Below are 14716 nucleotides of genomic sequence, written 5' to 3' on the forward strand. Positions count from 1 at the left end.
TATTGTAACGCACAGCGCAGGCCCTATTTAACAGTATTTTTATCTCAATCTGAAAAAACGGGGTGACAGGTTCCCTTTAAGTAGGGTATTCTGACATTTCTATATCAACAAGCTAAATGGCAGAAATAGGTACATGGAAGCATTATTGATAGTTGTAGCCAGAAATGTGATGTCACTGACTGGGCACACATGTTCGGGTGCACACCTTGAGCTGCAGGCGCACTCTCTGCCTCCGCCTCAGCCTCCTCTGGTTGTCTGGCTGTGAGCTCAGACCAGTCTTCTGCTGCTGATGCCAGCTCCTCAGTAATGTTGTCTGAACTTGCTTCAAGCACAGGAGATATCTCTTCCAAAGTTTCTCCGACAGATTCAATATTCTCGGGTTCCTCCGCTGGAGAGGTATAAGGTTGATGAACAATTAATATATATCCCTATGTACTCATAACACTAGAGTAAGGTCATCCAACTTATGACAGCAATTGCAGTCTTGGTATTTCATGATGATTTTTAAATATTTTTGCATGTAACTACCGTAAATATATATTAAGCATCTTAGCAAACATTCTTGGTTATAATTACTTTTGGGGCTTTTTCACATATTGCATGTTTGTCAAGTTTTTCAAGCATTTTTTTTTTCGCAGCATGGAAAGGGTAAGCATGTAGGGGACAAGATGGAGACTAGCAGTTTGTAGGGGAAAGTATGGAGAGGCGGAAACATATGGAGGACAGTACAGACAGGGGAAGCATGTGAGGGCAAGTGTGGAGAGAGGCAGCATGGGTTGACGGTGGCGCAGTGGTTAGCACAGCAGCCTTGCAGCGCTGGAGTCCTGAGTTCTAATCCCGCCCAGGACAACATCTGCAAAGAGTTTGTATGTTCTCTAAGTGTTTGCGTGGGTTTCCTCCGGGTACTCCGGTTTCCTCCCACATTCCAAAGACATACTGATAGGGATTTTAGATTGTGAGCCCCATCAGGGACAGCGATGATAATGTGTGCAAACTGTAAAGCGCTGCGGAATATGTTAGTGCTATATAAAAAAAAATAAAAGAATAAAAAAAATTAAAGAACTTGTGTCTTCAAGTTTCTTGGTGGTGTGTGTGAACATGTTCCTACAGACTTGTTCAACATGCAAGTAGCCCATGTGTTTCTGGTTCTATAATTGTTCTCTTGTTTCTACAAGACTGGGGAGTCTACCACTCCTTTGTGGGTTATTTGCATTTAAGCTGTTCCATCTAGCATGTCCACATGGATATTCCCTCTCTGAGCCCTGCTTATACAGGTACTATACAGATGATCAGGTTTTTAAATACATCAGATAGGGATTGCATACATCAGTTAGGACTGCTCTAAATGGGTATACCTTAACGATTGGTGGAGCAGCTTAGTATACATTTTTTTGCAAAAAAAAAGTATCAACTAAATACCCTGTTTTTTTCCATCTTTTGAGTAGCACTTGCTTATTACTGTGATTTTTTTTACAACAGAGTATTTTTGACCTCATTGTGCTCTTTTGTGTCTTCAAGTTTCTTGGTGGTGTGTGAACAGGTTCCTACAGACTTGTTCAATGTGCAAGTAGCGTAGTGTTCTCTTGTTTCTACAAGACTGGGGAGTCCACCACTCCTTTGTGGGTTATTTGCATTTAAGCTGTTCCATCCAGCATGTCCACATGGATGTTCCCTCTCTGAACCCTGCTTATACAGGTACTATATACCTACAATATAATGCACGACAGCAAATATAATAAACGTAATTTTATTTAATCATAAAAACATAACACAATCCATGGTACAATTGAAAGTGAAAACAGATGGATAAAAGTACGAGATGTCACAGGGGCTATCACAATATATATAGTTCATAATGACCCATATTTAAAATCAACTATAAATATCAGTAATGAAAAATTATTAAAGGGACACTAGAACATGTAACATTCCTATGTATAGATACCCACATAAAATAAACACCAACATTTTTTAACTAAAGGGCAACATGGCTCAAGAATTAGTTATTACTATACAAAACTAATGTGCAAAAATTGCAGTAAGAGATGGGTTTGTATAGGTCAATAATACCATCATAATATATATGTATAAAAAATATTAGGGGTAAGACCTATAAACCAAAAGTGTCATGGTGCAATAAAGTGCCAAGTAGTTTATAACATTATAATATGCATACATATGCCCAATATAGTGATGAGCCAGAAAGTGGGAGATATCACCATATCAAAGGATACAAGTAAAGTGTAATGTTGGTGAAATACCCCAATATGCCCATATATGTCTATACAGTGGGGCAAAAAAGTATTTAGTCAGTCAGCAATAGTGCAAATTCCACCACTTAAAAAGATGAGAGGCGTCTGTAATTTACATCATAGGTAGACCTCAACTATGGGAGACAAACTGAGAAAAAAAAATCCAGAAAATCACATTGTCTGTTTTTTTAATATTTTATTTGCATATTATGGTGGAAAATAAGTATTTGGTCAGAAACAAAATTTCATCTCAATACTTTGTAATATATCCTTTGTTGGCAATGACAGAGGTCAAACGTTTTCCGTAAGTCTTCACAAGGTTGCCACACACTGTTGTTGGTATGTTGGCCCATTCCTCCATGCAGATCTCCTCTAGAGCAGTGATGTTTTTGGCTTTTCGCTTGGCAAAACGGACTTTCAACTCCCTCCAAAGGTTTTCTATAGGGTTGAGATCTGGAGACTGGCTAGGCCACTCCAGGACCTTGAAATGCTTCTTACGAAGCCACTCCTTCGTTGCCCTGGCGGTGTGCTTTGGATCATTGTCATGTTGAAAGACCCAGCCACGTTTCATCTTCAATGCCCTTGCTGATGGAAGGAGGTTTGCACTCAAAATCTCACGATACATGGCCCCATTCATTCTTTCATGTACCCGGATCAGTCGTCCTGGCCCCTTTGCAGAGAAACAGCCCCAAAGCATGATGTTTCCACCACCATGCTTTACAGTAGGTATGGTGTTTGATGGATGCAACTCAGTATTCTTTTTCCTCCAAACACGACAAGTTGTGTTTCTACCAAACAGTTCCAGTTTGGTTTCATCAGACCATAGGACATTCTCCCAAAACTCCTCTGAATCATCCAAATGCTCTCTAGCAAACTTCAGACGGGCCCGGACATGTACTGGCTTAAGCAGTGGGACACGTCTGGCACTGCAGGATCTGAGTCCATGGTGGCGTAGTGTGTTACTTATGGTAGGCCTTGTTACATTGGTCCCAGCTCTCTGCAGTTCATTCACTAGGTCCCCCCGCGTGGTTCTGGGATTTTTGCTCACCGTTCTTGTGATCATTCTGACCCCACGGGGTGGGATTTTGCATGGATCCCCAGATCGAGGGAGATTATCAGTGATCTTGTATGTCTTCCATTTTCTAATTATTGCTCCCACTGTTGATTTCTTCACTCCAAGATGGTTGGCTATTGCAGATTCAGTCTTCCCAGCCTGGTGCAGGGCTACAATTTTGTTTCTGGTGTCCTTTGACAGCTCTTTGGTCTTCACCATAGTGGAGTTTGGAGTCAGACTGTTTGAGGGTGTGCACAGGTGTCTTTTTATACTGATAACAAGTTTAAACAGGTGCCATTACTACAGGTAATGAGTGGAGGAAAGAGGAGACTCTTAAAGAAGAAGTTACAGGTCTGTGAGAGCCAGAAATCTTGATTGTTTGTTTCTGACCAAATACTTATTTTCCACCATAATATGCAAAAAAAATGATAAAAAAACAGACAATGTGATTTTCTGGATTTTTTTTTTCTCAGTTTGTCTCCCATAGTTGAGGTCTACCTATGATGTAAATTACAGACACCTCTCATCTTTTTAAGTGGTGGAACTTGCACTATTGCTGACTGACTAAATACTTTTTTGCCCCACTGTATATCTCAATAATAAGCATAAATCTTAAGGAGACAAAGTGTCATAATGTCAAAAAGAGAGATGAAATCCAGTGGGATACTAACCATAGAAAGAGCCCCGTGGCAGCCCGCACCTGCCCGATGCACGTTTCGCCTGAGCTTTGACAAGGGAATGGAATAGTGACATGTGGAACAGTATTTAACTGATAAAAGACTAATCGGTGGTGTTGTGCGCAATAAGTTGAAAACGAACAGCTGGGATTAGGTGCGTGTATTTTGCCATGCATGGTAACGCCGGAGTTAAACTCCTCCCACATGACGCATCTCCTCGGAGCGCACCACGTGGGGGAGAAAAACAACAGCTTGCGCTCCAACCTGGAGTGACGGTGAAGTGTGGCGAGTAAGTGTGACACAGCAGTGAGCATAATGTATACCCGGCGCTACTATCAAAACGCAAAAGAATCACATGTGAGTAAGAAAATATAAATAAAGAGAAGGGGAGGGTTAGAAATTAGCATAAGCTAGGATAACAAATAAAAAATATATATATGGGTATATAATAGTTAACATGTGATTATAATGCAGTGTATAACAGTGAAGGGCAGTGCATAAACAACATGAATATATGCACATGAAAACAGTCAAATACAATAAACATGATGTTATGAAGCAAAAATTATATAAAAATATGGCAAAAGATCTAAAAAAAGAATAATAATTAGTAAATAAGTAATATAACGTGATCAGAGAAAATCCAAATAAAAACCACATAAAAAACAATATATGTGCCGCAAATGCCCACAACACCAGTGCGCACACATACATATGTACGAACCAACACAATGATACTACGATTAAAACTAATAAAATAAGTACACATACATATATATACACATATATACATACACATCTCAAAACAAAACAAAGGGGAGAAAGGAGGGGAGGAAAGAAAATCATAAACACATTAGAGGACGGGAGCAAAACTAATGGTCTCATTGAGACCCTTTGGTGCCATAGTATCTAAAATAGTAATCCACCTTGATTCTTTTTGAGCTAAAAGTTTTTTCCAATCTCCACCATGGTTATCAATAATGACTTTATCTATGCCACTTACCTTGAAGGTAGATGGATCACAATTGTGATATAATTTATAATGCCGGGGGATTGTTTTTAGTTCAGCAAAATTAGTGGTCTCTGCTGCCGCTATAATGTCCAGGACGTGTTCCCGGTCTCTTCTACGCAATTCGCGTGATGTTAGTCCTATATACAGTTTGTTACAAGGACACTTAGCACTGTATATGACAGCTAAAGTTTTACAAGAAATGTTATGAGTAATTTTGTAGATTTTGGAATTAGAAGAATTAGAAAAAGTTTTTGTAGTTTCAACATTTGAGCATGCAACGCATGACCCACAGGATTTGCATCCCCAAGGAGGTCCCTTGGATTCAAAAATATTTTTCACTTTAGGTTCAAAATTGCTCTTGACAAGGATGTCCCTTATATTCTGTGACCTACGGTAGGTAATTGTAGGATGTGACGCAATATATCTGGAGAGAGAGTCATCCATTTTCAATAGATTCCAGTATTTGTTCATGGCTGCCCACATTTCACCATTTCTGCCATTAACCCCTTAATGACCGCCAATACGCCTTTTAACTGACCTGAGATATAAGAGAATAGCCTCCCCATACAGGAGACAATCCAGCAGCTGTCGGTTGTACACTATAGCTGACAACTTTCTGCATCAGCCACGATCAGTGTTTGCACCGTCCAACTCTGTTTAACCCCTTAGATGCTGCTGTAAATAGTGACTACATCATTATATATGGTTAACAGAGTGTGGGGGCTTCCTCTTTATCCAAATTGGTGCCCTCAGATCATGATTGTGTGGTCCTGATGTTTGCCATGGCAATTCATGACCAAATAGCGACCTTAGAGTCTGACGGCTGTTGTAACCTGTTCAGAAGTTAGAGGCATTTAGGTGGTAAAAATACACATTTTCATTTCTGTCATACCACTTTGCATTAATTCCTGTAAAGCACCTGAAGTGTTAATAAACTACCTGACAGCAGTTTTTGATATGTCAGGGGGTGCTGTTTTTAAAATGGTATCACGTTTGGGGGTTTCCCAATATATGAGACCCCTAAAGTCACTTCAAACATGGATAAGTCCCTAAAAAAATACATTTAGTAAATTTTCTTGAAAAAATGAAAAATTGCTGCTACAATTTTAAACCTCCTAAAATGCTAAAAAAATAAAATAACATTTTACAAATGATGCTGATGTAAAGCAGACATGTGGGAAATGTTATTTATTAATGGTTTGCTGTGGTATGACTGTCTGGATTAAAGGGATAATCATTCAAATTTTGAAAATTGCTAATTTTTTAACATTTTTCTCAAATTTTTGATATTTTTTTTATAAATAAACACAAAACATATTGACCTACATTTACCATTATCAGAAAGTATAATATGTCACGAAAAAACAGTCTCAAAATCACTGGGATTCGTTGAAGCGTTGCAGAGTTATTACCACATAAAGTGACACTGGTCAGATTTTAAAAAATTGGCTCCGTCACTAAGGGGTTAAACGTAGAAATAAATCTTACAATATTGTTATCCTTAGGTATCTTACGTTGATATAAAAGATCAGATCGTCTGGTAAATGTAGCTCGTCTGTAGCTCTTCTGTGTAACGGTATCTGAGTATCCTCTGTTTAAAAATCGTTTCCTAAGATCGCTGGCCTGTGCTTCGAACTTAGCATCATCAGAACATATCCTGCGCATTCTAACAAACTGTCCCGTTGGGATGCTATTAATCAAATTTCTAGGATTTGAAGATTCAGCATGGAGTAAAGTGTTCACAGAAGTTGGTTTGCGATGCACATCAGTTTGTATCCAGCCCAGATCATCAACGTTGAATAAAACATCCAAAAATTCCATATTTTGTCTTCCTGATTTGTAAGTTAGTTTGATATTTAGGTCATTCATGTTCAATGACCCAATGAATGTGTGAAGATCTTCCTCCGTGCCCTGCCATAGAAAAAAATATATTGTCTATGAATCTACTCCAAGACAATACCTTATCACTGAGGGGTATATAATCAGATGAAAAGAGGTCCCTCTCCCACAGCCCCAGGAACAGGTTGGCATATGAGGGCGCACAGGATGCCCCCATAGCTGTTCCCTGGAGCTGCAGGAAGAAGGACCCCTTAAATAAAAATAAATTATGAGTAAGTGCAAATCTGCGTAATTCAAGGACAAAGGTAATCATCTCTACCTCCATGTTAGATGTTTCCAAAAAGAACTTAACTGCTCTAATACCATCCTCATGTTTAATGGAGGTGTACAAAGATTCAACATCACACACAACCAGAAGTGTGTCCGAATGAATCTGCACACCATCAATTTTGCGAAGGATATCTGATGTGTCCTTCAGGTATGAAGGTAGTTCTTCCACAAATGGCCTCAGAATATGGTCAATAAATCTACATATTGGTTCACACATGTTATTAATACCTGAAATGATTGGTCTTCCAGGCGGACATTCCAAATTTTTGTGAACTTTAGGTAGGAGGTAGAATGACGCAATCCTAGGGTTTTTCTTAAATAAACATTCCATTTCATATTTAGTGATTATTCCCAACGTTTCTGCAGTAGATAATATGGAAAATAGTTGATCTTGATAACTGGATAACGGATTATATGTCAATTTTTTGTATGTCACTACATCAGAAAGATGTCGTCTTGCCTCCTTCTCATACTGTACAGTTGGCCACAATACCGTGTTCCCACCTTTGTTGGATGGTTTTATAATAATGTCATCCATTTTTTTGAGTTGTGTCAGAGCTACTCGTTCGTCTCTAGTCAGATTATCATAAGGTAACGAAGATGATATAGGTTTAAATTCCTCACTAACCATTTTTACAAATAATTCAATATTTGAGAACATTGAAATGGACAGAAATCGTGTGGAGGTTGGTACAATAGATTTGGGTAGCTTACCAGATTTTTGGTGGTATCTGTTAGTCCAAAAGACTTTGTAAAGTATTCAGCGTCTCCTGTTCTTCTGGGGTTAAAAATATATTATCATCAAGATTTTCATTATCTATAGTCCTGATATATAGTCCTGAAAGATCCGTCCGGTTTCTTCTTCAGGAATAGAGGGGAGTAATATGCCTGCCCTCTTTCTTGCGGGGGAACCTCCAGGAGAACCTCTTTGCTCACTAGTCCCATGAATTATTTTTCTAACGCTAGTTGTTCTTCCTAAGAAGACCTCAGTGATGTCGTCATAAAGGAGGGACGAGGAAGTTTTGGAAATGTTAGCTTTAGTCCTGATTTTATTATATTCAAAATCCAAGGACTGCTGGTAATTTTCTCCCAGGCTGAAAGAGGGACAGTCTTCCCCCCACCTGGGGCAAGCCTTCATTGGGTAGGCTTTTTGTTGTCGTTAGGGTTCTTATTGAATATGAATCCCTTGTTTTTGTTTCTTTTATCTTCCCACTTGTCTTGATTTTTCCCCGGCTTCCTTCGGAAGAACCTCTTGCTCCGAAAGGGCCTCCTGTAGGAAGGGAAACCGAGGGAGGGGAATTAATTCTTTTTATCACCCGCCTTCTCTAAGATGTCGTCTAGAGTGGGCCCGAATAGGAATTCTCCTTCACAGGGGATGGTACACAATTTAGACTTTGTCTGGAGATCTCCCGGCCAACATTTTAGCCAAAGGGCTTGTCTTGCGGCATTAGAAAATGCCGCTGACCTAGCAGATAGTCTGATCGAATCCGCAAAGGCATCTGCTAAGAAGGCAGCAGCTCCACGCATTACTGGCAAGGTATTTAAGATTGAGTCATGAGATGACCTGTTTTTAAGCTGGATTTCTAATTGGTCTAACCATACCATTAGGGAACATGTGGCAGCAACCACCAGTTTTAGCCCTCCACCAGCTGCCTCACATGAACTTTTGAGGAAAGCATCTGCCTTTTTGTCCATTGGGTCTTTCAGGACCCCCATGTCCTCGAATGGAAGAGCATATTTTTTAGATGCCTTAGCGATGGCAACATCTAGCTTACGCGCCTTTTCCCAAAAGGAACAATATTGGTCATCAAGCAGATATTTCCTTTTTGGCGTAAGTAGTGCCTTCCTTATAGTGCCCACTCCTTTTTAATTAATGCTAGGATTTTCTCATTAAGAGGAAATGCCCTTCTCTTTTTTTGGTTGAGACCTCCAAACGTTATGTCCTGAACCGATCTTTTCGGATGAGGGTCTGTTAGTCCCATAGTGCTCCTAACTGCCTTTACAAGACTGTCCGTTTCCTCTAGAGGAAAGCAACTACGACCTCCAGAGGAAGATGATGATGATGATGATGATGAGGAAGAATTAGACGTATTCGAATCCACATTTTCCCCCGAATCGCTGGACTCAGGAGTCGGGGATCTGTGCCTGGTCTTCCTTTGCTTTTTTTCCCTCTCTAAGGGATCTAAAGGTATCTTCTACCTAGTCCCTGATAAGGTTTTTAAGGTCTGCTGCGATCCCGGGAAGCCCTTTGGACACTGTCTGTTGAATGAAAACACTGCAAAGTCTCTTTTTCCACGAAGATGGAAGATGCTTTCTACACAGAGCACATATCTTATGCTTAGTTTTGCCTGTGCTTTTCTTCCCCTATAGCAAGAAAAGACAAATATAGGCCCTTACTATCACTAGCTTTCACGGAGATCACTTACCACCTTATGGACCCATAAATACCGGTTGGGGACGATCCGTGTCTGTTATCGGTTTATCCCTTGTGCCAGACGCTGTACTGGACTCCTTGCTGTGCAGTGATCCAGAGCGTCCCTTGCCGGTAGTATCCTGGTGTCCTTTCTGGGGTCGTCGCTTCTGCTGCTGTGGCGGCGGCGGCGGCAGTGGAGATGACCTGGACAGGGAAGATGCCTGCTCTGGGTCGTTCATGGCTGGCGAATGCTGGTCGGTCTCCACTGGAAGCGTTCTGCTCCCAGGTGTGCTTTCTTGAAATAGCGGTGGATGGCGCCATCTTGCCTGCCCGCGCATGCGTAGTCCCTACGCAAGATCGCATTCTTAATCCCGCACCTGCGCAGAGAACGGCAATCGCGTTCTCGGGCTCGCGCATGCGCAGAGAGCGACAATCGCGGCCTGTATCCCACGCATTCGTGGTGCATTGCTTTGGCCACGCATGCACAGAGCGACCCGCGCCGCGTGAAATCTTGCCCAATCTCGCGCATGCGCAGATGGGGATCCAAGATGGCACCACACATTTGCCGCATGTTGCTTGATCCCGGGAACTTCAGCCCGCAGACTGACGCTGGGGGAGGCAGTGTTAGCTCCTATCCATAGAGGGACCCCCTTTGGATACCACTGCTGCTGTTTGCCTTACCTAGAGAGGTGGCCGTGATCCATGCCACCTCTCTTCGCGCACCCTAGAGGCCCACTAGCCCCAGTGGTGGCGCCTCGGGTCGCCACACCAGCCGAGGCAGGGGGACCCCCGCTGCCTGAATCGGACTGATTGGCCCCGGAATCCCATGACGGTGTCATCTTCTTAAGGTGAGTCTGTAGGTCTCCCACCAAGGACAGGAAACCAACTGATGCGGAAGAGAGGTATCGCCTTTTCATCTGTAGGTTTCCTGTCCTTGGTGGGCGGATCCCCTCTCTCCGTGGTCCCGTCATGGGCGTCAGAGAAATAGATATGATTTGACGAACTAATGACGTTTTTGACCCATTTTTCGATGTTAGATTCCAGGTTCTCTGATCTATTTTCTCTGCTGTTATTATATGCACTACTGTATTGAAGTCTTACCCTCACTTTTCTGTTCTGATACAACCTAATATATCCTGAATATGGTTAGGCCCCTTTCTAGGTACTCTTGTTTTTCGTTTAGTAGACATACGGTAGTTGTCTGTTTTCCAATCTTGAATATACATATACACCAAACAGAGAGTATATGAGGTGCATCCACTCAAGATTATAATACCTACATGATGCACGGCTACAACAAATATATTGGAACAAATAATTTTATTGTGTCATAAAAACATGGCAGAATACATAATATAGGGGAAAGAACAAGACAAATGGAAATGAAATACGGGTTGTCACGGAGTTAAAAAAATACATAATGTCACACAACTAGGATAATTCCAATAAATTAACCTATCAAATGTACAAATATAAAAAATAATAGTTGTGGACAATAAAGTGTATACAATATAGTTGATATGGCACCTATGTAATATGATCTCCAGAACCTACATATAGAATAAATATATAAGATGATAGTTATTGACTATAAAATCCACAAAATAAAAAGAATAATATATTGCAATAAAGTGCCAAATAATTATAGTATACAGTGGATATTATAAGTCAATAGTATATAAAAATTGCACATATATTCAATGTAATACAACGTAGTCATATAGAAATAAAGTGTCATAGTGTCAGAAAGTGCAAATAAAGATTGTAATGTAGTGCTTGTAGAGTCACTACCACATGTGCTTATATTACCAGTATAAATGCCTCGTCCTATAGAGACAAAGTGTCATGGTGCCATAAGGAAGGAGATCCAATGTAATACTGACCAGTACCAGAGACCCCATGGCAGCCCGCACCTGCCCGACGCGCGTTTCGCCTGAGCTATCCCTTGTCAAGATAAGCTGTGGACTCCGCGTCTGCAGCACCACAGCAGGGCTGCGCCCATACCTGAGTATTCTAACCAGTGCCTCCCCTTAAAGGGCAATTAGCACTATAGTCTGTTAAACAGAGCTAACACTTACTTCACCAGCAATCACTTTACGTAACTGATGAAGGTCATGTGTTTATGACCGAAACGTTTGCTGTTACTGCACCTCCGCTTGGAATAATAAAATATCACCTATATAAAGTTGAGTGCCAGGTTTTTCTTATATGTATCACCACGGTTTTGGAACCTACCTGGGCACCTTCATATAGAGCTGTGCACACGTTTTTTGTTGATACAGTATTATGTGGTCTGTGAACATTTCTGTGATCTCTAAAACTGAGGAAAAGCTTAAAAAAATTGTGTAGGGTTCCATTTCTCAGCCATTCAGCGTTGCATGGTCTGTGAACATTTCTGTGATCTCTAAAACTGAGAAAAATCTGTTAAAAATTTTGTAGGCTTCCATGTCTCAGCCATGCAGTATTACATGGTTTAGGAACATTTCTGTGATCTCTAAAACTGAAAAAAAGTTTTTGTAGGCTTCAATTTCTCAGTGATACAGTGTTACGTGGTCTGGAAACATTTCTGTGACCTGAAAAAAGTTGTAAAAATGTTGTAGGCTTCCATTTCTCAGCCATACAGTGTTGCATGGTCTGTGAACATTTCTGTGATCTCTAAAACTGAAAAAGATTTTAAAAATGTTGTATGCTTCCATTTCAGTACCAGGGCGCAGTTGTGGAAGACAAAGTCACTGACCCAACCTGGAAAGCTGGCATGCAGAGCGAGGCCAGCATCTCTGAGGGGGAGAGATTGGCAGCACCAAAACAGACAGGGAGGTGACCAGAGTGACAAGGCGGGAAACTGTTCCGCAAAGCACCGACAGTCCTGAGTTTCTCCATCAAAGAGTTAGGTGTTCCCTAGTCTGGAACATTTTTTAAAGAGTGTTCTGAGACAAACAAAATGGCCATTTAGAACCTGTGCCATGCAAAGAGCACCCAACTTGGTGGGCCGAACACCTGAGTCTAAAATTGGTGCCATAGGAGACACCACTGCCTCTTCCCCTGTGATAGGTGCTTCCCAATCCCCTGTCCGAAACACTGGCGCAGATGCCTCCTGCCATGCACCTATCCTTGCACATTGTAACTTAATACCATGAGGCCTTTCCAAATACTTGCTCTAGCACAGCAGTCAGCTGTCCCTACCCCACGCCTTGGAATGAAAAAGAAAGTTCCTAGCCACCCACCCACAGGCCCAAATGCTAAATGGGCAGATTTCCAGGCTGCTTGCTGTGGAAATGTTGCCACTTAGGCTGATAGAGACGGAGGATTTCTGCCGTCTCTTGGTACTTGGTACCCAGCCGCTACTTTTTCTCCTGGTGTGGCATCCCTGCATTGTACCAGCACGTGTCCAAGGACATCACTCATGCCCTTCCCAACACCCTTATTGTGTGTGATAATGGGTGTAACCTGGTGACAACTATGAAGCTTGGCAAGCTCTCACACACATAAAATGCTTGACACATGTGCTTAACTTGCTAGTTCAGTGGTTTCTGAAAATGTACCCAGATTTGCCAGAGCTTCTGGTCAAGGTAACGCACGTCAGTGCCCATTTCCGCAAGACTGCTACTGTTGCCACCGCTCTGGTAGCGCATGCAAGTGCCAGCTCACAGACTGGTGCGTGACATCACCACGTGCTAGAAATCTGCACTGCACATGTTGGAAAAGTTTTGTGAGCAGAAGAGGCCAGTGGTTGAGTTCCAGCTTCAACACGCCCATCTGTATTCTGGTCAGCCTCCACACATAACAATTGAAGAGTGGGCATGGATGTCTGACATTTTTGTGGTTCTCCAAGACTTTGAGTGCTCCACAAGTCAGCACAACTATACCACTCCTGTGCCTAATTAAATATGAAGCTTTGCATATGGACGAAGAGAGAATGGAGGAAGACATAACACAGAGAGATTGTAGCCAGCCCAGCATCTCTTCTTCCTGAGGTGGAGAGGTCTTCTAAAATGGTGCTATACCAGAAGGCCATTGTGGAAAATATGATGAAAAAAATATCATCAGACAACGATAGCAGCAGGAGGAAAGCTTCCTTGTCCAACCAAGGAGGAGAGGCCAGGGAAACACATAGCAGAGGCAGAGGTACACTGTTAAAGCATTGAGCCAATTTCATAACACCAGCCCAGTGCCTGATGACGGGGTATTTTTGACGAAGGCAAAAGTTTTTAAAGATGGTCAACAATACCTGGCCAATCAAACCAGTGTACTCCCCAATTCCTCTGCAACTTTCAACTATTGGGTCTCAAAGCTGGACAACGGGCATGGACTGTCCCTCTTTGTCCCTTGAAGGTGTTATTATTATTATTATTTATATAGCACCATTAATTCCATGGTGCTGTACATGTGAAAAGGGGTTACATACAGAGTTATAGATATCGTTAACAGTAAACAAATTTACAGTGACAGACTGGTATAGAGGGGAGAGGACCCTGTCCTTGCGGACTTACATTCTTTAGGATAGTGGGGAAGAGACAGGAGGTTGGTGTGCTGCAGCACTGGTGGTGGTGAGGCGGCAGCTCTGGTGGTCGTGGCAGCAGCTCTGGTGGTCATGGCGGCAGATCGGGTGGTCGGTGACATGGCGGCAGCTTGGGTGGTCGGTGACGTGGCGGCAGCTCGGGTGGTTGGTGAGGTGGCAGAATGGTTATTGCAGGCTGTAGACTTTCCTGAAGAGATGGGTTTTCAGGTTCTGTCTGAAGGATCCGAGGGTGGTGGATAATCAGACGTGTTGAGGTGTGGAATTCCAGAGGATGGGGGATATTCGGGAGAAATCTTGGAGGCGGTTGTGTGAGGAACGAATAAGTGTGGAGGAGAGAAGGAGGTCTTAGGTGGATCGAAGATTACGTGAGGGAAGATAGTGGGAGATTAGTTCAGAGATATAGGGAGGGGACAGGTTGTGGATGGCTTTGTAGATCAGTGTTAGTAGTTTGAACTGGATTCGTTGGGGAATTGGGAGCCAGTGGAGGGATTTGCAGAGGGGTGAAGCAGGGGAGTAGCGAGGGAAGAGGTGGATTAGCCGAGCAGCAGAGTTGAGGACAGACAGGAGTGGTGCAAGGAAGTTAGCGGGGAGGCCACAGAGGAGGGTGTTGCAGTAATCGA

The 14716-nt window shown here is 42.2% G+C and overlaps 1 protein-coding gene across 1 annotated transcript in view; it reads right to left on the minus strand.

Annotated features, from left to right (window-relative positions):
• MGARP (mitochondria localized glutamic acid rich protein) overlaps positions 1–14716 on the minus strand; it is an 89616-nt gene that overhangs the window by 14746 nt on the left and 60154 nt on the right. The window contains exon 8 of the mRNA XM_069743964.1: positions 206–383. Coding sequence (XP_069600065.1) covers positions 206–383 — 178 coding nt within the window. The remainder of the gene's footprint in view (positions 1–205; positions 384–14716) is intronic.

Source organism: Ranitomeya imitator, chromosome 1, assembly GCF_032444005.1.
Source record: "Ranitomeya imitator isolate aRanImi1 chromosome 1, aRanImi1.pri, whole genome shotgun sequence".
In the NCBI taxonomy this organism is placed as follows: domain Eukaryota; kingdom Metazoa; phylum Chordata; class Amphibia; order Anura; family Dendrobatidae; genus Ranitomeya; species Ranitomeya imitator.